Below are 26,121 nucleotides of genomic sequence, written 5' to 3' on the forward strand. Positions count from 1 at the left end.
TCCCAGAGATAGAAATGCGATTCAATGGGGGTCCGTAGACTAATGCATGCACAAACTGGCGCTCTTTGAAATAAATACAGGTTGAGAATCACTGCTAGAGCCGTAAAAATCTTCTCATGGGGGTCCCTGGCATATCTCTTCAAATGGGGGTCCGCGGGTAAAAAAAAAAGAAAAGAAACAAAACATTTGGGAGTCCTTGACGTGAATACGTTTGGGAACCACTGCTTTATAGCACCTTACGGGCTGTATTTTGCGTGTCTTAAGTACCAGGTCTTATTCCCTAACTTGAGTAAACTAAAGACCTGGAGGCGTGATCAATGCTCTTTGGCCACTCAGAATAGCCAAATGGCATTGATCACGCCTCCAGGTCTTTAGTTTACTCAAGTTAGGGAATAAAACCTGGTACTTAAGACACGCAAAATACAGCCCTACATGTCATATTGGGGCACGTAGCGTACAATGATTTGGATCCAATGGCAATTCCGACGGAGCATTAGTCCGACATGCGGGAACAACGGTCGGACTAGCGCTGGCCACCGCTCGAACATGCGCTGCTCCCAGGGCTCGTGGTTATGGTTTGAGGTAGGTTGTCGGTCTAATGACTGTCGTGTCGGACCAGTAGTGTCGAAAATAAAGCCTGTACCCCAATAATTTTGTTTATCTTTCCACTTAAGCTACAGTATGTCACAAACAGAGCCATCTAATAGAAGAGTTACGATATTGAGGGGGCAGAAACCGAGCGCTCAAGGGCTGTTCATGCAGCCTGGAGAGGGACAAGCATGGAGTTTGAAATACATTGTTTTCAACGATTTTAGGCACGTGTGCAACATTCCAGCTGTTTTAAAGTATTGTACAGTAACTACTAACGTCTCTGTAATGTTTATGTTGTACGATTACTACAATACAATCTAAAATAAAGGGATGTGAGATCATTACAGCTGGGCTGTTGCCTGGGTCCAATGCATTTCTGCCTACTTCCGGTCCAGGACTTGTCCCCATTTGTTGTCACCATTCTCAATAGACGTCTATGTAGGAGAGCCGCCATTGGACTGGCCCCATGAAGTGAACATTTATAACTGTCTATACTCTATACTGTCTATGGCTCTGGTCACAAGTTAGCTTCCATGAGGACAGATTGAAAAGAGCATTACACTTGATGTTTAACCACTTGAACCCCAGCATTCCTATTCTGGGGAGGGGGGGGGGACACTATAAACTCACGACACATGTGAGCTTCCAGATTAGCTATTTTTGGCCAAGCGAAAAAGAACACACACCAAGTTAACGGTGCAACTAAACCGTTATATTGGGTGCGCGTGTTTGGTCGGACGTACTAACTGTCCTACAGTCATGAGTCCGACATCCTATACACAAAACTCAACCCTAAAGCCAAATTCTAATACCGGAAAACTCTGCCACTCGCCCACTCAGACTGGGTCACTCCAGCATGGCGAATTATGGTGAAAGGGTGACCTGCTGAAACATGTGACCATCTTGTGGATAGCAGATCTACAAGCTCGTAGCACGCCACCGAGTGGCGCGCTACGAGCTTGTAGGTCTGCTATTTGTGAAAATGTGGCGCAAGTCTGAATATATATATTCTTTCACAGCGAACGTTTTAACTCAAACCTTTGCTTCTGCTGGTCCCTGGAACATCATATTTTCAGATGAGGTTCGGCAGCCAATTACATATGATTTTTTTGGTCCTTGACATGAAATATAGAGCACCACCGCCTAAATGGGTGGCCTGAATACCGCTAGGTTGAACTCTGATAATAAACAAACACGGGTTCCATTTCCGTTATCTTCTATGGTAGAACAACGTTCTACTATCCTTGTCCACCGTGCCACCCAACTGAAGAAAGACCCATCACACACACTTGTTTCTTTTTTTTTACATTAAAAATAGAAAACAATTTAATATACAACTGCTTAACAATGTCTGATGTAAAAAACAACATCAACCACAAAAAACATCTGCTTCGACAACGGCCCACGAGCGCAGCGCAAAGCAACATGGACAGGAGAAACAGCAGCCATGTGTTGGGTTCCACCCTTAGAGGTTCCACCCCTGGACACGCTCATACAGACGGATGGACAGACGGACAGATGGACAGACAAGACGCATGACAGACGACCCTGAACCCAATTTCTAAAAATGCATCTTCAGAGAGGATTTATGGGGGCGACGGGGAGGGACGCAGGGGGGGAAAAAAAGCTAAAAACATCTTTTGTCGTTAATGAAATTGTACACGTTTTTTTAATTTACATGATTAAAATACAACCCTTTTTTTTTAACAACAGAGAAGGAGGGAGCCCAAGGTTTGAAAGACAGAAAATGGGTCTGTGAAATTTCTTTTAAAAAGAAGGGATTTCCGTCAAGAGGGATGCATGCGAGACGTGTAGAACTGGTACCAGCACTGTGAATGTGGACTTGTTCTTAGAAGTGAAATGCTTCTCATAATTATATAGTTATAAAAAAAAACACTGACTTATGCCCAATGTATGCTTCATGGTACGGCGGTGCCACGGCACCGAAATGGACGATTTCCAAGCTCACAACGCAGATGCGGCGCATCTGTGAGATCGTCCATTTCTGGCCCGCAGCGCAGTCGCGTGACAAAGTATAAATCGAGGCTTTTTTTCCGGCTGCTAATGTCTGCCTAAACCAATCAGCATCCAGGGAATGACGTTCAGCGCTCATGAACCAGGAAATTCATCTCCATGCTTGTTTTCTCTCTCTCTCTTGTTTTGGAATTCAGTGGCGGGATGGCGAGATGAACGGAGGACAGAGGGGAGGAAGAGGGCACGGAATATTCAAGGGAAGGAATATTTCATCTGCTGGTCGAGTTTAAAAGTTAAAACAAGCGTTTTTACCACTTGAAGGTGTGTTGTGTGTGTGTGTGGTCAGTGTTTGTTGTTCGCCTCTTCCTGGTTGGTGGTGCTGGCAAGGCCGTTCTGTGATTGGCTGGACCCAGAGCCCAGACCGTACAACCTCCCACAATACTTTGCGTCGTCAATGTTGTCCTCGAAGAATAGCTGTGCGGGAGAAAAGAAACAATGTTAATCTAATGCAATACAAATGAAAGAGCTTCATCCCTAGATAGGAGCGGTGTGGAGGCCAGCGACTCAGAGTCTCCGCACGTTCGCATTTCATTTCACATCGCTCAAGATTTTTCAAAAATGTTTAAAAAAAAGCACATGTAAAAAGCACACGTTTTAAATCCTAAGAGTTTTCTGAAAAACGTATGTTGAGATGCTGGATGCTTTCACGATGTTAACTGAAGTAGTGAGTACCTCTTTCATTCTGAAGAAAGCCATTCCAGTCAACAGGGAGTCTGATCCAGCCTGATGCTGTCTGCCGATTCTCTTCAACTCCAGCTGGTCAGCCACCTCCTGAAGACCACCCTGTGCACGCACACACACGCACACACAGAGTCACACACACACAGTCACAGAAAATAATATTATTACCCAAACTGTGAGATTGCAGTCACCAGAGAGATCTTTCATAAAATAGCATCCTACTTAGTAGACCTCCGTTTTGTTTTATCATATTTTATTAATAAGACAACTGAAAGGTTGTAGAGTCATTATTGTAGTGTGTTGAGTTGAGCATCATACATATTAGGCTTGACCACAACATGTCATATTTTATAAATGCATAGACCTGGGGGAATGCAAAGCTAGCGCACTGGTTTCTCTTCACCCATTGGGGTTCAGGCAGCGGTTCTTAACCCATTCTGACCTGAGATCAGATTAAAAAAAATGTCTTCTACATCCTGACAGTTTTCTGAAAAAGTTTCTATGTCAGTCGTTTTCAAAAAATAGCAGACCTACAAGCTCGTAGCGCGCCACTCGGTGGCGCGATATGAGCTTGTAGATCTGCTATTTTTCAATAGATAAAGCTATTATATAAACGTAATGCTAACACCAAAACGAGTTCCCGCCCAAAATGGGATAAACACCAACTCTGGTTGTGAGCATCAACGATGCAAGCAACTTTTCTTTTTTTAATTAAATAGTTATACAAATGGCAACTCTTCCGTTGAATCAAACTCTTGCCGAACCCAGTCGGGTGGGAAAATGTCTGACTTGAGAACCCTCGAATCATAATTATTAATCTAAATATATAGCAGCGTCGATAACCTCTTCAAGTGTGTTGTGGAATCACCGTTTAAAATTCAGAGATGCTCGTCTCCGCAAAAAGGCTATGGAGTACTTTCTTCTTGGCCACAATCAGGCTTATTATATTATGAAGCACTAAACAAATGCCATGCCAGGTCACTAGGTGGCAGTGACGGACTGCCAGATAGACCGGTCACTCATGTAATAGAACAGGGGTCTGACCTTTTTTAAATGAAGTGCCATGTTTTTTATTTCTATATTGTCAGTGCCAGGATAATGAGACTAGCAGGACACTGCCAAAGGCATCAGGAACTGCCAGCCAGCAAACTGGTGCTCTGGGAACCAACACACGGGCATCGATCACGAGGACGCCCCACGCTAACATACGTGGATGTACTCAAGAGTACAAAGTACCAACGAACTGGCCGGATGTATGGAGAATCGGGATGACTGGAAACGACGATGGAGGGCTCGTCTGAGGACGACCTAGAGAGATATTGTCAGTGTGCCATATCGACATTAATTCATTTTAATGGCACCACGTAAGAAATTCCAACATGTTTGGATTGTCCACACAATTTTCTTTCACGTCATCGTTAAATTCATCATTAAACTCAGCAATAACAGAGTTCAGTTTTAAAGAATGTAGAACGCAGGATGTAATTTACTCACAAATGTGAGGCACTTCATTTATTTGACTGCATTTTTTAAAATAGTATATTTAAAACCAAAAATACTCACACAGCTAAGGTTGCCTACCCCTGTAATAGATTAAGACCCACGTGCTGTGGGTTCACTTCCTATCACTCACCATCGCTAGTCGCCACAGTCCGTCTGTTATTTGCTCATTCTAAGAACTCCAAATAACATATGCATATGCATATATACATATGCGTTGTGAGCCCATGTGAGCCATGATGTCACAAGTTTTGCGGATTCAACGTTTTGCCCGTTTACATGGAGACGGGAGGATACAGCGTTTTCAAAGATTTCCACTCTGGAAGGTGTGTTTTCACTTTGCGTTTTCACCTCCTGAAAAGGCTGTTCTCGTCTAAAGGGACACCAGATGGTTTAGTTTGCCGTTTGCTATGAACACCGTTCTCGTGTAAAGGGGGTCTTAGTTTTTTAGAACAGATCACATTTGACACCGACAGTTTGAATGTCTTTACTCTTGAGAGACTGTAGCTGCAGGACCACACTGGTAAACAAGCGGTTCATTGCGCTTTAACACGCCATCCTGAGTTTATACTTTTATGTCTTTTATCAAAATCAAATCCAATTTCATGTGCCTTTCACTTTGAAAATTAGCATTGCTGACAAAGTTGAACCTTGAACCATAATCTAAAACCTTCCCCATAGTACTGTACTGTACGTCGATTGGTCTGCTAACAACACGAGTGAGTGAGCTTGCGAGATTTAGGCCAGCTAATGTGAGGCCAGGTTGTTTGGACCATAGATATATATATATATATATATAAGAAAGCTTGATGGCTCACCCACGCTGCTGGCCAATGAGAGTGACGTTGCTACATGGCGGCCATCTTACCTCGGGGCAGCATAACATTGTGTCTATGGGGCATGTACTTTTAAATAACCATAACTTTCTTAATTTTCAACCAATGTTCAAGCGGGTTGGTTTGTTATAAAAATAATTATATTTTTATATAAGAAGGCCCGACTCACACCTTCAGATTGACAGATTGATGTATAGCTGATGCATCAGAGATCAGAGACTCTGCTTTGAGCCATCTAGCCTTTATATATGTCTATGGTTTACACCCACACACACACACACACACACACACACACACACAGTACATGCAATGTGTATCATTGTCAGTGTTGATTTCCTCGACAAAAACTAAGACGAGAAATGTTCGTCGACTCGACTACCTTTTTCGACTGACGGAAACTAAACGGAAACTGAATGAAAACTAAGCTGCGATGACTAAAACTAAATATACTGACAATAATGGCAACAAATAAAAACTAGACAAAAATGTTATGTTAGGAGGAGACTAGTGGACAAAAGATCCAGGATAAGTCATATTTACTTGGTTGCATGCTGAAAATAGCAGATCTGTTATTTTCAGCAAGTGTCAAATCTGTCATTACGACGGCATCAAGGCCCGCCAAAACGCATTTCAGTTGACTAAATGAACTGTAGATTTAGTCGACTAAAATCATGACATTTAGTAGACTAAAACTAGACCAACACTAAAACATTAAGGGTGACTAAAATGTGACTAAAACTAAATGAAAACCATTCAAGAGACCATGAGTGAAACTAAAATCTAATTATTTGCTGACCAAAAAAACACTTGATCATCATGTACCTTGAGGTTCTTGCAGCTCTTCATGAGGTATTTAACGTCATAGATCGCCGGGAAGAACAGGTTGAGAATCTGGAAGAAGTCGTGTTCCTCTTCTGGCAGACGGGTGTCTGTTAGCAACTTCACCAGGTAGCCAAAGTCATAACCACTAGAAACAACATGGGAGACGGGTGTCTGTTAGCAACTTCACCAGAGGCCTGTTTCACGAAACTTGGATGAACTAATCCAGGATTTAGGCCAAAGCCAGGCTTTTTCAATCCTGATCTTTACAGCCTGGTTTATTCCGTTCCACTAAAGCCAAGCGAGGCTCAGAATTGCCGGATTTGGCGAGCCGGGATCAGCAAGCCTGGCTTAATAGACAGTCTGGCTTTTTGTCTCTAGACCCATTCTGTAGAACACAGATTTACTGATCCTTCTTCTTCATGGGGTATTAAGGCAATTTGCACCCTTAATAGTTGCATTACAGCCCCCTTCTGTATATCTCATTATCTTTACTAATCTATTCAAGACTTACTGATACAAGGACTTAACCTTCTAAAATAAATACTGCTGCTGTAATTAAAGAGAGAACATACTCTCAATAGTGGATAGACTGAATGATTAACTACCCCAAAAATATAGTTTACATTTTACCACTACTACTAACTTAAAACAGAATTCTTAATATTGTAAGCATAATTATATTGTCGCATTGTGATATTTGGCCATAACTCCCTCCTCTGAGGGAGCTACCTTTGGGGAAGGGGGTTGTTGTCCAGACAGGGCCGGGTCATGGGTTCATGTAGCATGCCAAAGTTTGTGCTATTGCCATTGAGAATGCATTGGGCGTTTAAGTTAAATAACTCAGAAACTACAAAACATTTCAAAGTAAAAAGTTCCAGCATGTGTCTCCACAGTAAGCTGAATTTTACAAAGTGTGAATGGAGTTTCTAGGTGAAAGTGATTTTTTTAAGTGCCACTATCTGCCTATAAATGTCTCAAATTTGAAAGCACTATATTTCTAAAACTATGAAACATTTCAAAGATTCCTTTTCAGGCACACATGTTCACCGTAGGATGAACCTAAATAGGTTTGAATGGGGTTTCTAGGTGTAAGTATGTAGGACTAGTAGTGGGTGAAACGTTACAATGGTAATATGTTGTAAAACAATGAGTAATGGTAATATTTAGTGGTTTTCACTTTTACAAAAAAAAAATAATAATAATATAATATAATAATTCTTCTTAACCGTGCACTTGTACGACAGCAAACCTATTCATGGGGAACATTCACCAAAAGCAGCTGATCTACAAGCTCACAAGCTGTCATGATGTTGTGCAGCCTATATATTTTGGTTATTTGATTTTATATAGTGCTTAAATTAGTCCTTTAATGCAGACCGATACAAATAAGGCAACATAAACCCATAATAATTGAATAAATCTGGAAAACATCATTGGTTTGTGATCAGTTTGACTGCTTAATGAACAGTAAAGACATCAGGATTAGGTTAAACCTGGCTGTTAGCCTGGTCCGGAGCAGGCTAAGTCCAAAGCATTAGTTTCCATGGTAACTTATGTAGCATCACTTTCATGAAACCGAATCAAGCCTCAACATATCCAGGTTAACTGGTTAAGTTAATCTGGCAAGATCAACCAGCTTTCATGAAACCGGTTAAGCACTGATCCAGGATATATTAAGCCAGGATATGTGTTAAAGCCCGGCTTAATCTCTAATCCAATTTTCGTGAAATAGGCCCCAGGTAGCCAAAGTCATAACCACTAGAATCAACATGGGAGACGGTTTTCTGTTAGCAACTTCACCAGGTAGCCAAAGTCATAACCACTAGAATCAACATGGGAGACGGGTGTCTGTTAGCAACTTCACCAGGTAGCCAAAGTCATAACCACTAGAATCAACATGCATACAGGTTATTATCACATTAACCAACCACCGACTTAACCCATTTAGACCTGCGGAACATTGTTAGTTTTTACTCACATTTAAGTAATCACAGAATAGCCATCTTCACTAGAATCTAGAGCCCTGCACAGGCCTAAAATATAGGCCCTGGCCCGGCCCGGGCCTGTGGAGGTAAGGCCTGGGCCCTAAGCCCGTTGGTAAAGACGAAATATATTTGTCGCTTTATTGCTGCACGCACTGTCAATCAGCACAACGTGTTGTGAGCTTGTAGGTCGGCTATCGCGGACTCACGCTGCATTATAAAACCCAGACCCACACTACTAAGAACACTTATTGCAGTTTCTGCACTGTACAAATCCAACTTTGTTTAGTGTGGTAATAATGCTCCTGCAGTATTTAAATTTGTTTTTATTGCGGACTGAGGAGTCGATCCTGAGACTTCAGTTCTGTCAGATTAGAGCCTAGAACAGTAGCCTACTCGGGGGGTGTGTGTGTGTATAAAGCTGCGCTGTATAATAATTAGGAGAGAGAGGACGAGAGTATGGTGTGGCGGTGTGCGTGAGACATAATGTAAAACAGTTGTTTCAAAGTCTTTATAGTTTTTACCAGATTTTAGTGTGCTTGTGTGTGTGTGTGTGTGTGTGTGTGTGTGTGTCACGTCACTATGGAGCAGACAGCAGCATGCTGAAGCAAGACCAGTCTGGGTGAAATTCACATCGGAAAATGTATATAATGGTCAGGGACAGAGACGGCTCGGGCCGGGCCGGACCCGTCGGGCTTGCAGGTCTCTACTAGAATCGCACCACGGATCGTTGGTGTTAAGTAGTTCAGGGATTCTCAACGTTTTGGGCTGGGGACCCCCAGAAATGTTGTGGCCATGTCTTGTGACCCCCGCCCCCCAATACAAATTGACCGCTACAACAACATTAATAATAGAGAAAATACATCATAAATAAATACTGAAACCAGATATAATCATTAAGGAAAGTTTATGCATGTACTATGTGGTGTACTATGTAAACTCTTAATCTCCATTTTCCAGCCATTCAGTTGCAAAAATAAAATAATCTGGGGAGCCGCAAAATAATTTGGTGACCCCCTGAGGGGTTGCGACCCCCAGGTTGAGAACCCCTGAAGTAGTTAAGAGCCTATTGAAGATTGAATGGTGGTCGCGCCAGAAGTGGAACGATACAGGAAGAGAAATGCGAGAAATACTTATAAAGAGAAAATCTCTAAACAGGGTTTTTACGCCCACGTGGATTCCTTCACAGGGAATTGAATGGTGGGTCATATTTTGGAGTGCCATTTAGTGTAAAAACCAAAAATAGCTACACGTTGTCCGTCTACTGCAAAGTCGTCCTTGGCCGCATAAAAAAAAAAAAAAAAAGGGGGTACAGGCTTTCCCGGGTCTTAAACCCTATTTGATGATATTCCCAAGGGCTCTACTCTAAATATCTGTGCTGAAAACATGTCGCTTTGCGACGTGTTTTGCGAACAACGTCCCGAGCAGAAGATCAAACCACACACACCCACACACACGTACCTGTGGAAGGAGAGCCACTTGACGTTCTCACACAGGACCAGTCCGGAGGTCATGAGGAGCTCGGCGAAGTAGAGCGTGTCGATGCCTTCCTCCTCGTGCTTCTTGAACTGCAGGCCAGAGTTCTGCAGCAGGTCTATGGAGTCCTGGGAGTACATGTCCTCTCTGCAGTGGCGGAAATAAGTACTCGTGTCTTACTTAAAGAATCAAAACTGCGATATAGCAATGCAAGTAAAAGCATATTCAAAATGTACTGGAAAACTGCCTCCCCCTGGCCAGCCAAGGGCGCCTGATGGAGGGGAAAGGAACTGGTCGGAATAACGTGTTCCTTCCACGCGCTACGTCCCACCAGGGAAACGAGGAGCAACTTGGGACACTCATGCATGAAGCAATAAGCATGCATGAGTTCAAGTCCGTTGCTCTCCCCAGGTTGGCGGAGGGTGTGTAGAGCCCAGCATCACAATAGATAATTGACACAACAGGGGTGAAAAATGGGTTACAAAATCGTAAAAAAAAAAGAAAAAAAAAGTACACGAGTAAAAGCACAAACGTATTGGCATAAAAAACAAAACAAGTAAAAAGTACTCATTATGCAGAATGTCCCATTTCAAAATTTCAAAACGTCGAAAAATCTTTTGAAAATAGGTCTACAACTTCACGGCAACGGGTGTCTGTCCCCGTTAACAATGCGCTAGAGCAGCAAGCTATACCCCTGAGAACTGGATTGCTGAGGTGGAGTAGTGCCTACCATCAGCTCCCAGTACATCCCGCACCCAAGCCATGCTACTCATACGCCGAGTTGGTGATTCCCGGGTCCAAAGGTGAGAGCTCTACCGAGTACCAACTGAGCTAGCCGGACACAGACTTACATTTAACCCACCGAGTCCCACCGAGTGCCGAGCTTGGAGGTCTGCTATTTTTGAAAAATTGTGAAAATGTAGTGCAAATCTTTGAATTTATACTCTTTCAGAGCCACCGCTTTTAACTCAAATCTTTGCTGGGTCGGCGGCCAATTACGTATAATCTCGGGGGTCCTTGACATGAAAATGTTTGAGAACGACTGACATGGGTTTTTCAGAAAACGGTCAGGATTTTAGAAGAATCTTTAGTAATTTTTAGTAGAATCATCCTCAGGTCTAAATGGGTTAACTACTTAAAAGCTATACTACACATGTACCGGTAACTTTCTTTGTGTAATTCGTTTTTTACCAATCTGGAAGGTAGAGAATACAATTTATTACAGGACTTGGCTGAATGATTGATCACTGAATTCATCGCTCTAATATTTTTGAATAATGGCCGCACTCAATAACAGACCGCTAAGACTAATCAAAGACCCGGAGCACCTGGCTCATATCAATCTGCATTGCCGTGTAAACAAACACACGATGTCATTTACAGCTAGAATGGTACACTCAACTATGTTTTTGAAAACATTTGAAGCAAAGAAATAGACAACGCAGTGACCGAATATTGATTCCAAACCTCCCGCTGTTTTCCGAAAAGATTGAGGACGACCGGCACTAGACAAAACTTAGGCCCAGGCTATACATACTCGATCTTTAGCAAAAAGGATATTTTCGTACTCGGTTTTAGAAAAAAACCCTGCCCATACGACAAAGATATCCGTGTCCACACATACAACCCAAAACGATCATTTTTGACTCCAACAAGCATCCCAGGCCAGTAGGTGGCGATAAGAAATATGTAACGCAATAGAAAAATGTACTGAGCATGCGTGGTGAGCTGGTTTCCCAATAAATCCCCCACGTAACCCGGTAGTACTAAAAACAAAACAAACAAGGCGTGCAGAAAGGGCAAATTTAGAACTTCCTGTTTGAGAGCTAGCAAATTTAAGACATCAGGTTGCTTTCAGAAATGGATAAATGCTATTCACTGGAGTGCATGGACTTTATAAAGTGGACACTGGACAAAAGACGGCTCCGCAAGGCAACTGTTGGGACAAAAGTCCATGCACTCCAGTGAATAGCATTTATCCATTTAGATATCATTATTATTATTATAATTATTTAATTACTTATTTTTAAACAGAAACATAATGTGTGTCTGATAGCATCATTTAAATGCTTAATTTGTAGTTTTAATGTGCAAATGAAACTTTTTTTCAATACTCTAGACTCTAGAGTATTGAAAAAAAGTTTCATTTGCACATCTCGACGATCTCTTCAAAATAAGAGTACCCTCTGAGAGGGTACTCTTATTTTGAAGAGATCGTCTTAAATATGCTCACTGGATTTGCTCACTAGACAGTGCCCCAGCAAAGATACATGACTCTGTATCTCTATGCTCTGTATACAGCTCTAACTCTAACCTAAACATAACCACAAGCAGGGGAGCAACGCATCCTTCACCAACCTTAATCCAGTCTTTTTAATGCAACCTTAATACAAAAACTATTAAAAAGTCTGCGGTTGTAAAAACAGTGGCGGCAGTGGGGCGCGAACCAGCGAAGCATATATTAAAAGTCGGCGTAGTAGTCCACTAGGCTAGCGAGGCAGCTGGCAGAATGGGGTTTATATTAGGTGAGGTTCCGCCCGCGCGGGTGGCGCTAGCTGCCATCGTGTTTGTTGTCGTTTCTATGGTAACCTCGCTTTCACCTCGGAAGTTGTTCGTTTTTCAATCCATGAACTTCTGCGCATGCTCAGTGTTAAAAGCAACAACGAACTTGCGCGACTAGGGAGGTGACGTCATCGTTCCTCAAAAACTCAGTTTCGCATGACTACACAGCTCCACCATCCGGATCTTTTCGAAGATCTCCACTTATTTATCCGTTTCCTGAAACCTCCGTTTGAGTGGCCGAAAACGCCGTTTGCGTGTGGCTGAAAGGCCCAAACGCACATAGAAATGTGCGTTTGGCTAAAGATCCAGAGATGTGTAGCCTATCCCTTAAAGGATGTAGAGAGAGTAGACCAGAGAGACAGACAGACAGACAGACAGACGGAGATAACCGAGACTCAGGACAACAGAGAGCAGTAGAGCAGTGTTGTTTTTGGCAGCAAATTTTGAGTTTTTGTTTTAGTCAGTCCCTTGAATAGTTTTCATTTAGTTGTAGTCACATTTTAGTCACCTGGAATGTTTTAGTGTTAGTCTAAGTTTTAGTCAACTAAATATCACAAGATATTAGTCGACTAAATCTACAGTTGATTTAGTCGATTAAAATGTATTTTGGTGGGCCTTGATGCCGTCGTAATGACTGTTTTTACACTTGCTGAAAATAGCTGTGAGCTTGTAGATCGGCTATTTTCAGGATGCAACCAATTGTAAAATGACTTATAGTGGATTTGTTACACAAAATTGTCAGTAAATTTAGTCTTTGTTTTAGACATCATAGCTTAGTTTATTTAGTTTCCGTCAGTGGAAAAAGGTTAGTCGACGACGAAATCAACACTGCAGCAGAGAGACAGACAGACAGGACGTACGTGAGGTTGAACTTGAAGTTGAACTGCCAGGTGGTGATGCCGGGCGGATAATCTCCTTCCTGGTTCATGAAGGTCAGCCCGAGCTGGATGATCTTGAGCAGGTCCACGTTACACCTCAGCAGCTGGTACTGGTAGTCCACCGTGCTGCGGAACTCTCCGATGGGACGCACCACAACCCCGGGGAACTCTGTGTCCTGCCGCCAGGGGGGGGGGGGGGGGGGAGGAAGGAAAGATGCTAGCGTTTCTCACTACAAATGTCTTCTAAATCACTTTCTAGCCAATATATTATATATCGTCACTGTTGTCGTGGAAGAAACATCTTATCTCCATATTCACAAAAAGCATAGCCTGGGGGGTCCACCTATGCTTTCTATGGCATAGGCAGCTCCCGGCAGGATCCGCCGGGAGAATCTAGACGGAGCTGCGCGACATGAGACTAATTAATTAGAGCGAGAGAGAGAGGAGTGTGTGTGTACGTCAATTTAACAAAGGTGCAGACGATCAGAAATCAGCAGAGTGATCAGACGTTTGCGCTACTCTATGCCGAATTGAAGTGGACTCGGTCCCAGACTTTTGTTTTTCTCCCTGGAAATAAAAACGTCTGGGTTTCCGAGGGTACAAAAAGCATCAAAGGTAGCCGAATATACAAGCTTGAGTGAGTCACTTCGCGTTTTGAGCATGTAGATCTGCTACTTTTAATGCCTTTGAATTTGAAGCCTGAAAATGTACAGTTTTGCCCATATGGGGTTTCCACCCGAAATACGATATAATATAGCTCAAATTTAAAATGACACGCATGAGCTGCTTTCCCGGTTCGAATGGTTATAGCAGTGGTTCTCAAAAGGGTGGTCTGACGTTCCAGATTTTTTTTTTAATAATTTTTATCCCACGATTTGGTAACCCATTTTTCACCCCTGTGTCAATTATCTAATCGTGATCCTGGGATCTACACACCCTCCACCAACCTGGGGAGAGCAACGGACTTGAACTCATGCTTCCTTCATGCATCAGTGTCCAAGTCGCTCCTTTACACCTGACAGGGGGGAGTTTCCCTCATGTTTCTATATCAGTTGTTCTCAATATTTCATGTCAAGGACCCCAAAAATTATATGTAATATGCCGACGACCCCCATCTGAAAATATGTTGTTCCAGAAGCAAAGATTTAAGTTAAAAACGTTCACTCTGAAAGAATATATATTCAACGATTTGAGGCACATTTTCACGATTATTCAAAAATAGCATATCTACAAGCTCATAGCGCGGCATGCCGCACTATGAAGATCTGCTATTTTTAAAAAGCTAAAGTATAACATAATGCTTAAAACACCAAAAGGGGTTCCCACCCAAAGTGGATTAAACATTCGCCCAAATCCATTCCCTGGCCTATTAGTAATTACTTTCAAACAAATTGTCAAGTCCACAAATATACAACACAGGCTACTCATCTCCACCCCCCCTTTATCATACCGGTACTAGTCATGGTCAGTTTTCTATTAGATACAGAGCTACTACACTTTGGGACAAATACTCTACTGGTTCACAACGTTCTTCTCTGAACTTGTTTAAGAACAAACTGAAGGTTGTTCTGATTGACCAAATCAATTCATTATCATAGTTTGTATTCTCTTCTCGTCTCTAATCATAGTCTTAGATTAGCAAGTATTTTTGAATCGTGTTGTAGATTTTATATATATACACACACACTGCAATCATGTCTTCTGGAAATTGTTTATATCTTGTTATGTCGATTTCTTTTAGAGGTTGAGGACTCTTCCTGGCACTTTCCCTTTTTTATTTGTGTATGCTTTAACTGATTCTGGGCGGGAACCCATTTTGGTGTTAGCATCATGTTATGCTTTAGCTATTGAAAAATAGCAGATCTACAAGCTCTTGTAGGTCTGCTATTTTTGAAAAATCGAAGAACGACTGACATAGAAGACATTTTTAGAATCTGATCTCAGGTAAGAATGGAAAACTGTCAGGATGTAGAAGATTTTTTTAGAATCTGATCTCAGGTCAGAATGGGTTAATGTATTTCTCTATACTGTGCAGAAATAAAAAATCAAATCAAATATTTTAAGGTTTCTAGTATGGATACAGGCTCAGCTACAAGACACAGGCAATGCTGCCGAGTGCCGAAACTCAACAAGAGATGATCAATCATCAATCAGTTGACAAACCCTCTCCCGTTTACACTACACACTTAAAATATATCTTTACCGAAAATACAGCCGTTAGTTACCATTGCGATGAAGTTGTAGCTCTGTATGATGTGTCTGATCTTCCTCATCTCCTCCTCCACATTGCTGGCCCAGACCTCACAGATTATCTGGCTGGAATCTGCGAGTGCGGCTGGCATTCTGGCAGACTGAGGAAATGACTGAAGACCTCAGATGAACTCCTCCTAACAGCGCTGCTGCTGCTGCTGTCGTCCGGAGACAGTAGGGAGGGAAGGAGGGAGGAAGGAAGGTAGGTAGGAAGGAAGGAAGGGCAGTCTGCTGAGAGAAATGAAGTCACCTCTGGAAGGAAAGTGAAAAACATGCGAGAGGTTAGTAAAAAAGAAACTCCCCTATCTCTCTCCCCCCCCCCCCCCCCCGTCCTCTCCTCTCTCTCATTAGCAGGCAACAGTGCAGCACTAATAATATATCTCTCTCTCTCTCTCTCATTAGCAGGCAACAGTGCAGCACTGTCTCTCTGTAGGTCTGCTATTTTTGAAAAATCGTGACAAATGTGCGGCAAATCTTAAATACTCTTTCAGAGCGAACGTTTTTAACTCAAATCTTTGCTTCTGGCAGGACCCTGGAACAACATATTTTCAGATGGGGGGGGGGGGGGGGGGGGGGGCTGCAATTTTTCAACGGCTAAAGTATAACAATGCTTAAAACACCAAAAGGGGTTCCCTTCCAGAATGGGTCCCTGTACCTCACTTTATTTATTATATTCCAATATTAAGAATATAGGAATCGTTAAAGGGAACCATTAAGGAATCGGACCATTAAAATGATTGGGAGGGAATTGTTAAGAAACAGGATCCTAATGGATCCCAAACCCGTCTCCACCATAGACTGTAAAAAATATGGACAAAGCGTTCGCCGGGTCTAACATGGACGTAAAATGAAGCCTGTTATTCCTGCACTGTAAGTCGCCATCTTTCTAGATCCGTTTGGTACCAGCTGGCCATTGGCTGGCTCCGTTTTGGACCAGCTGGCCATTGGCTGCCCAGACAACGAGGCGGGACTTCCCCCCTTCTTCTCCGTTGGTTTTTATTTTGACTCGAGTGGGAGGGGAATCCCGATCATAGACTGTAACGGTAGCCACGCCCCTCAGAACATACGCGATGTTTTTTTTTCTTTATGGTCATTTTTGTAATTAATGGGACCATAATTTTCCAAAAAGAATATTATGACATTAGAAATGAGACTTTAAACTAGTGACTGGAAGAAGAAAGTATTCATGACCATGTTTATTAAGGTAATACAGTCTAGGTGAAGTTGGGCCAAAATACATGGGCCTCTATGGAGCTATGGGGCTTTTTGGGTCCAGTCCAGCGCCACAACAGGCCATTATTATGAACTACCGATTTCAAATGAGGCTTCACGAAATATCTGGCTGACTGCCCCCCTGGTCTCCACTTACAACAAAACATACATTTAGTGTGAGACGTGAGTACAACATTTCGGTCATCAGGTATATGAAACGTATACAAACAGTACAAAACTCCCATAGGCAGAAATGGCAGATTGTCAGGCTTTAATGTTTAATTTAATATCCAAGTCCATAAGTAAGGGTTTTATGGAAGATGCTTCTGAATAAGTACTTCAGAAGTTTAATTTACAATACCCATTTAGACCTGAGAAAAGATTCTACAACTGCCTTCTAAATCCTGAAAAACCCTATGTTTCTATGTCAGTCGTTCTCAAACATTTTCATGTCAAGGACCAGCAAAAATATATGTAATTGGCCACCAACCCCCATCTGAAAATGTTGTTCCAGTGACCCCCTAGGCTAGAAGCAGATTAGAGTTAAAAACCTCTCGATCTGAAAGCATATTAAAAGATTTGCAACACATTTTCACGATTAAAAAATGAGCTTGTAGGATCTGCTATTTTTTCAAAAGTATAACATAATGCTTCAAAGTTCAAACACCAAAAGGGGTTCCCGCCCAGAATGGGTTAAGCAACAAAGCGACTTTGGGTACCCAGAAAAGCGCTATATAAATCGTATATATTATTATTATTATTATTAACACATAATGTATTGCTAGTTTGCGTGTTCGACCCATTATTCTTTAATCTCATAGAAATAAAAATTAATCTTGTCACGTCAACTGTCAACTTTTGTCCATCTTTGCACCAGGAAGGTTGTTCCAGAGAGTAGGACTAGGACCATAGCAGAAACTATAAGGGGACCTGCATCACACGTGGATGTGTGGCTCCAACCGCTTCAGGATCATTTCTAAACTAGCCTGAAAAACTATCAGGTTTTCCACAAAAAGGAGGTACCCTTGGATAGGGATGCACCGATCCTTTGTAAAACAAAATGTAACAAACACAGATATAAATGCACTGAATTATTTATTAAATAACTGTGCAACAATTAGACCAGGTTAATGTGTGGTTAAAGCAGGCTAGCCTGGCTGCATTCCACATGTTATACTGTCAATACTACACTGCTGTGTCACAGAGGAGGTAGAGTTGTTTTCATACTGTAATTACACATAATTATCGGATCGGATCGGATAATGGATCGGCCACCGATCCGATACCCGATCTAGAATTCTAGCCTGGATCGGCGCCGATCTCCGATACGAGTATCGGATCGGTGCATCCCTACCCTTGGATCAAGACTCAATAAAATCGATGAATTTGATCGATTTCTTTGATCGATGTGCGCTGCGCATACACAATTACACATATATATATATAAGATGTGAAATGTAAAGTCAAAATAACTCTACGATAGCCTTGATGCAAGGCTAGAAAGGATGAATCCTTTACTGCCGAGTGCTGACATTATACCCTAGTCTCCTTTCTAGTGTTTGTAATTATTGATGACATGTGTTCATCTCGTATGCTACGTCGATGAATTGAACACATAGGACCACAATGGAAACAAGTCCCCAGGACTTATTTTGTGTTATCCTTAATGTCTTGTCTTGCTGTACCACGTGCCGATTACATTTCTGACTAATGAAGTATTCAAGCAGAGCAGCTCAGATTCAGTTGAGAAGCAGTGAGTGGACATTTTCATGTCCTCTGTGTCCTCCAGGGTAGGTAGTGGCAGAGCCATCTAATAGAAGAGTTGCGATGTTGAGGGGCCGGAAACAGAGCTCTCGAGCACCGTTCATGCAGCCCGAAGCCCTGAACTGAGAAGCTGGAGTTGGAAATACATGGTTTTCAACGAGGGCGGCTCAAATAAGAGCTATTTTAAGCATGTGTGCAACATGACAACTGTTTTAAAGTATTGTGCAACAACTAAAGTCTCTTTAATGTTTATGTTGTACGATTACTACAAAACATTGACAATCTAAAATAAAGGGATTTAAGATCATTAAAACTGGGCTGTTGCCTGGGTCCTATTAATTTCTGCCTACTTTCGGTCTCGGACTTGTCCCAGTTGGTTGTCCCCATTCTCAATAGAAGTCTATGTAGGAGAGCCGCCATTGGACTGGCCCCATGAAGTTAACGCAGTTTGCGTAACTCTGTCTACATCTAAGGCTCTGGGCAGTGGTTCCCTCACAAAAAGCATGCAGTAATCCTGGTCTCCATTAATACTGCCTGATGGAGGGGGAAAGGAACTGGTTGGAAATGAATAACATGTTCCTTAGTTCCATGTGCTACGTCCAATGGGGGAAACTCCCCCGTGTCAGGTGAAAAAAGAAGCGGCTTGGACTCCTCAAGCATTGAAGGAAGCATGATGTCAGTCTGCTGCCCTCCCCCCAGGTTGGCAGAGAGAGTGTAGCGCCCAGGATTACATTAGACAATTGACACTGGGTGGATAAAAGGGCGTTACTAAAATCATGGAATATATATATATTATTATTCAACTTTCAGCATGATCACAGGTTTTAAAAGACAGGTGCCATTAAAAATACTGAATTATTTTGCCCATCACAAATATAAAACTTTAAATCTAAAATGCAATAGTCTATCTAAAAATCCAAATTGTGTAAAACTCAAATCCACTATAATTTAAAAGTCTGCACATGTATGGGATTGGTGATTTTCTGTATCTCTCAGTTCTGCATGATGGGGTGTCCAGGTCGTCTCCATTTCTAGTTTGACGTCCAGAGATCTCTTTCCTGATATATATATATAGCTCAATCAATGGAACCAAAACCACGTCGTCACTCACTGTGTGAAGTGAGGGGCGCTCGTCACAAACATTGACCTAAACACAAACATTAAACCTGTATAGAGGAGGGGCTAGCACCCCTCAATAAACACGCATAAACACATCATGTAATGTATTTGTATAAGGCAGTGGTTCTCAACCAGTGGTCCAGGGACCACCAGTGGTCCTTGAGCAGGTTCCAAATGGTGCTCCATGGCTCAAAATATCGAATAAATAATGGACCTTACTATGAAAAAAAAAGGTTGAAAACCAATGTTTTTAAAGCTTCTCGGTCAAAGGTGTTTGTAGTGAAGACGGCACACTCACTGCATCACAACGCCGACTCTGGCTTCTTTAGCATCATCGGCTAAGCTAATGCTAACCTAGATATGTATATAAACGCCACGGTCTTTTACTAAAGCTAAACCACTTTGTTTTTTTAGAACCGAATTAACGCCCGAACACGAAACGGTAACCGGTCGTATTATTTAGTAAATGGTATAAAAGTGTGAATAAATAAATGCGTCGCACCTGATGCTGTGAAGGATGGATGATGCCTTCTGGGTTGTTGGGGTTGTTAGCACCGCGTTGAACTCTGACCCGGACGTTAAAACCAATGCAACACACACACTGAACCACCACGCTGTGATGTCGCCACCTGCTGGCCGATAGGTTTAAGTAGTAGTAGGTTAGGAAGGAATCACATATTAACAATTATATATCCTTTCTTTTCTTGGCCTTTATTACAGTTAGTTTTCAAACATTTTCATTAGTCTCGCGTTGCCAGACTGCTGCCTCTCGCAATTGTCGCATTCGCAGATTGTGGAATAGTTGTTTGGCTACGCGAGACTACATTTTCATTGACAACTTATTATAAGGACTCCCAAATTAACATGCATTTGTCCACAAACGCCCCGATCTAAAAAGGTTTTGTACCAGTAGGCCTACATAGTCCATGAGCTGGACAAGTTTTCATTACGAAATAAGTGGTCAAAACCATACGTATATTAAATTGTTTATCAGGGTCAATATAAGTAAATTAATATGATAACCCTTCCACAGGAGTATAGCTTTTTCATATTTATCTCACATTTTGTTATTTTCACCTATAAAAAAAGAAAGAAAGAAAAATAACTAGTGTTCACATGACACTTCCCTAGTTGATGAATTACATGAAGACAATGATTTATTGTACCGGTATTACAAGTTTTCTGAAATTGTATATTTAAATATGCAAATTGGGAATTATAGCCTATAGGAAAATATGCCCGGTTTTGCCTAACTTTCCAGAATCAAACTCAGAATATTGGATAAAGCCAGACTCATCAATCTCATTTCATTTTGTTAACATTTTAAAGTCAAACGTTTTTAAATGAAGTCCATACAGTAGCCTACTGTATCATTGAATAAATAAGAATATACTGTGAGCAGACATAAAATAAACACTTTTTGGTGGTCAAATTCTATTTTTTTAAACCCTTTTAATACAACTCAAGTCAAAATGAAATAATGGTTTGCTTTATATGACACAAAGAGTTTGAAGGACCAAATGATCAGTTTATCAAGTAAGATGAGTTTAGTTACGTGGAAATGTATATGCCGAAAGTGTGGACCCAGAAAAAATTATATTTCAAACATATATGGGACCCAGGAAATGCTCCGATTTCAATAACTTCAAGGCTCTGAGCTTCCCACGACCTGCAAAGGCACTCGCAGTGTATCACACATCCAGTGTATGCCAATTAGGGCATTACAGACACCATCTCCTATATAGGGCCTGGCGTAGCTTGGTGAAGTCAATGTACCTATAACCCGGTTCTTCGTTCCACATTTCTGGAACATATATGGGACAGGAGATCTCATGCAGAGAAGGCCAAGTTGAGCACCAACACATCTGTCATCTGCTGTTATTACAACAACACTGTATAGCCTTCAGCTGCAGCATGAGCTGCGGCTGAGAGCGCCCTGTTCTTGGTTAGACCTCTGACCACTGATGCTTGGTGATGCACAGGCAGCTGTCCTCACAGGTGACGTAGAGCTGCTTGTCTGTCCACTTGTCCCTCTGCTCAGGTGTCTTCCACCCATACTTGAATTGTGCAGCAAGGTTCATATAGGTCTCAGAGCTGCTTGTCTGTCAGCTTGTGCTTAAGTTGTCCCTCTGCTCCGGTTCATAGGTCTCTCTCTATAGTCTCTACCATAGATTGTAGAAAAGGTCTCTACACAATAATGGCTCAAAAGTTGATCATAGATTTCTTGTAACAATGTGTGTGTGGTAATATAGGGGTCCACATATGCATACTGCTCCACCACAGGCAGCTCTTCGTCCAGAGGCTCCACAGGCTCCAGGGGGCCCAGCTCAGCGAGGAAACACAGCGAGGTGAGAAACACTGTGTGTGTGTGTGTGTGTGTGTGTGTGTGTGTGTGTGTGTGTGTGTGTGTGTGTGTGTGTGTGTGTGTGTGTGTGTGTGTGTGTCTGTGTCTGTGTGTGATGTCATAAAACCTGTGGACCCCTGTCGGCCCCCAGGTCACACTTTGAGAACCACTGCCATAGTCATGGTTACATTATTCATTCTATCATTCATGGTTTAATAACTAATAAACATTGCATGGATGCACCTGGGACCTATCCTCAGTGATGTATCCTGAGGTCAACAGGGTTTCGGGTCTCTCAAACATCATACCCCTCACTCAGGCGACCCAGCCGGGAGTGATCAAGTCCCGACTTACGTCCCAGTAGCTACCCTCAATCAGTCCCACTAGGGAAAAACCAGGGGCACACAATCCCTTGGAACTACTCCAGAACTACTCTGCCAGGGCTGGGAGGTACACTTCTGGCGCATGGAGGGACTAGGTTCTGTGGGTTGTCTCCAGTCCGGGCCCCTCCTACGTCTTTAAAAAGGTGTCGAATCTAAATCTGACTTCATGAAATAAGGAAGGGAAAAAACATCCCCAGAAGCTCAACCATAACAACCATTACAATTTGTTGTTTTTATTATGTTCATTCAAAAAATGTTGATTAAAAACAAATGGTCAATTTAACTTTTTTTTGCAAGAAATATAAACAGAAATAAGGCCTCATTTCTGTGAACACAGGATATACAGCAGAGGAATTACTCTATAGTGGTTAATGAAATAGCACACCAAAACTGCAAATACAAATATAGATAATTATTACAATGTTAGCATGTGATTATAATGCATAATGTGTAAACTACTTTAAGGTTGAAAAAAACAAATCCAAATGATCCTAAACTAACTTTAAAGCTGCACTTTTTTAACAACCTTTTAGCATTATTATGTCTCACAAAGTTATACAAGTCATAACACTAAACAGCACACTAACTTTAAATTCATACAACAGGCATCAAGTAACAGCAATCTTGCTTTATCATCATATAAAAGTATAAAACTAAACAGTAATCTATCTTTAAGATCATATAAAAGTCATAAAACACTAATTAAAATCATACACAACAGGCATCAAGTACCACTAAACAGTAATCTAACATCTATAAAAATCCAGTAAAAGCCAGCTATATTTGCTGTAAAATATATATAAGATAATATGTGTGTGTGTGTGTGTGTGTGTGTGTGTGTGTGTGTGTGTGTGTGTGTGTGTGTGTGTGTGTGTTAGGTTGCGCACAGGTGGTGAAAAACAACCATGCTGTTTCCGTGCTCATACCCACCCAGCCACACACACACACACACACACACACACACACACACACAGCTCCGTAAGGGAGTGGTTGCACCACTCAAAAATGCAACAGGAGTCAATAGTCATCATACATCCAAATGACACAATCAAATTTGTGTCCAATGAATTATAAGAATGAATAGTAGAAACGGCAGGCGTTCTATTCCTGGAATGCTAGCATGCTATAACGGAATGGAAGCCATTGTCCTCTATAACGGAATGGAAGCCATTGTCCTCTATAACGGAATGGAAGCCATTGTCCTCTATAACGGAATGGAAGCCATCGTCCTCTATAACGGAATGGAAGCCATCGTCCTCTATAACGGAATGGAAGCCATTGTTCTCTATAACGGAATGGAAGCCATCGTCCTCTATAACGGAATGGAAGCCATTGTTCTCTATAACGGAATGGAAGCCATTGTTCTCTATAACGGAATGGAAGCCATCGTCCTCTATAACGGAATGGAAGCCATCGTCCTCTCGCGTTAATACAAATACAAAATAAAAAAAAATAACATTGAAATCTTGTTTCAAAAATAAAATCTGCCTGACGATGATGACCTCACACCGTCGTCTCTGCGATGTCACTTCCTGTGTCCACGTCGTCGTACTGTGGATGCTCCACGTCACAGATCACGCTGTCTGTACGTGCACGCACGCACGCACGCACACGCACACACAATAGAAAACAATTACAATGCAGCTGTGTTGCTTTCATCACTGTGTACTATAAGGTCAGCCTTATGCAGCCTGTCAGTTTGTACCTCACTGTAGTTCATTCAACATGTAAACTGTCCTTATGTTAGAGATCTAATAGGATCCATACCCAGTCTGCCAGGATCTGTGTCCACGTTATCATAGACCTCCTCTGGGTCTTCCACCTCATAGATCACACTATCTGTAGAGACACACACACACACACACACACACACACACACACACACACACACACACACACACACACACACACACACACACACACACACACACACACACACACACACACACACACACACACACACACACACACACACACACACACACACACACACACACACACACACACACACACACACACACACACACACACACACACACACACACACAATTACAACCAGGCAGTAAGACGCTCTGAGGGCGAGGTCGCGTGCACGCATCCGCTTGGATGGCGGGCAGCAGACTGATGGGCGAGCGCTGGCGCTTTGGCATGGAGGGTCAGATCAACATATGGAATGAATTCTGTACTGTCCATATATGGAGTGTGTCTCAACATATGGAATGTCCATATATGGAGATCTAACAGCGGGGGCATGAGTGTCTTGAGTGTACAGGGTCTGATGAGGGCCCAGGTGGGGGACCGGGCCTTAATTTCCGGGGCCGTTAACACATTCAGACCGTACGACGTGTGGAAACGTCATAAGGAACCCAATCATCGGCGGGTTGCAATGACGTGTGTACACGTCATCATCTTCAATGATACCAAACGAGAGAAGAATATTCAGATTTTATTTTTTATACCCCTAGGCTGATTCTGCGGTTACCTTTCAACCTTCCCATGTGAAACTGTCCCCCACCATCAAGACTTTTAAATCTCGCCTTAAGACCCACCTTTACACCTTGGCTTTTAATTCCGTTTGAGAGTTCTGTGTTTTTCTTTGGCTTTGTTGCTATGTGTCCCTTTCTACTGTGTGGTTTGCTGGTGTCTTATGTTTTAGCTTTACAGTGTATACGCTTTTAACTTTCTGTACAGCACTTTGTGAACCTTGAGTTGTGAAATGTGCTCTATAAATAAAGTGGATACCCAGTCTGTCAGGATCTGTGTCCACGACATCATAGACCTCCTCTGGGTCTTCCACCTCATAGATCACACTATCTGTAGACAGACACACACACACACACACACACACACACACACACACACACACACACACACACACACACACACACACACACACACACACACACACACACACACACACACACACACACACACACACACACACACACACACACACACACACACACACACACACACACACGTATGTTATTTAGACAATGTGCCTTTAGGAACATCTTCCACAAGTTTAACAGTGAATCCAAACTTTCCTGCAGGTTGAGTGTTGATGTCACGTGGCTTAATGTGGACGACACTCTCTTCTTCGTCAGAGGAGGAGGAGGAGGAAGAGGAGGAGAAAGATATTCCTCTCTGGATTCGTCTCAGAGCCGCTGCTCTGACTCCAACTAAAACAACACAGTGATGGAAAAAATAAAATACTCTTTTCGTCGACTACCTTTTTCCACTGACAAAAACGACATTGAAACTAAGCTATGTTGACTAAAACTAAAATTAATATTGACAATTTCTTCAACAAATTAAAACTAGACTGAAATGTTAGGAAGGGACTAGTGGACAAGAGATACACTATAAGTAATTTTACATTTGGTTGCATGCTTAAAATAGCAGATCTACAAGCTCACAACGTGTCACGCTGCGACGTGTTGTGAGCTTGTAAATCGTCTATTTTCAGCAAGTGTAAAATCAGCCATTACGATGTCATCATGCATACATTTTAGTCGACTAAATCTACAGTTTCTTTTTTACTTCAGTAAAGGTATCAATACTGGTAACTGGACAGAATACAAAATGTTCTTAACCCATTCAGGGCGGGAACCCCTTTTGGTGTTTTAAGCATTATGTTATACTTTAGCTGTTGAAAAATACTACAAGCTCGTAGCATTGTTTTTG

At 42.1% G+C, this 26,121-nt stretch overlaps 1 protein-coding gene across 1 annotated transcript; it reads right to left on the reverse strand.

The window, feature by feature from the left end:
• Positions 1 to 1,751: 1,751 nt before the first annotated feature.
• cnot8 (CCR4-NOT transcription complex, subunit 8) lies at positions 1,752 to 20,275 on the reverse strand. Its single transcript, XM_083772629.1, has 7 exons — positions 20,210 to 20,275; positions 15,588 to 15,864; positions 13,345 to 13,538; positions 9,908 to 10,069; positions 6,465 to 6,609; positions 3,298 to 3,408; positions 1,752 to 3,039 (listed from the first exon to the last, which is right to left on the reverse strand). The coding sequence occupies exons 2-7, from the start codon at positions 15,702 to 15,704 to the stop codon at positions 2,908 to 2,910; spliced, it is 861 nt and encodes a 286-aa protein (XP_083628755.1). The 5' UTR covers positions 15,705 to 15,864; positions 20,210 to 20,275; the 3' UTR covers positions 1,752 to 2,907.
• Between the last annotated feature and the right edge of the window lie 5,846 nt (positions 20,276 to 26,121).

This window comes from Protomyctophum parallelum, assembly GCF_964188405.1.
Source record: "Protomyctophum parallelum genome assembly, chromosome: 1".
NCBI classification, from domain to species: domain Eukaryota; kingdom Metazoa; phylum Chordata; class Actinopteri; order Myctophiformes; family Myctophidae; genus Protomyctophum; species Protomyctophum parallelum.

Bases quoted from the DNA above. Each gene is read 5' to 3' on its own strand.
- cnot8 (XM_083772629.1), bottom strand. From the start codon at position 15,704: ATGCCAGCCGCACTCGCAGATTCCAGCCAGATAATCTGTGAGGTCTGG. The intron at 13,539-15,587 runs GTAACTAACGGC...CCCTGGCGGCAG, and splicing joins GCTACAACTTCATCGCAATG to GACACAGAGTTCCCCGGGGT. The intron at 6,610-9,907 runs GTACGTGTGTGT...TGTTGTTTCTAG, and splicing joins AAGTGGCTCTCCTTCCACAG to TGGTTATGACTTTGGCTACC.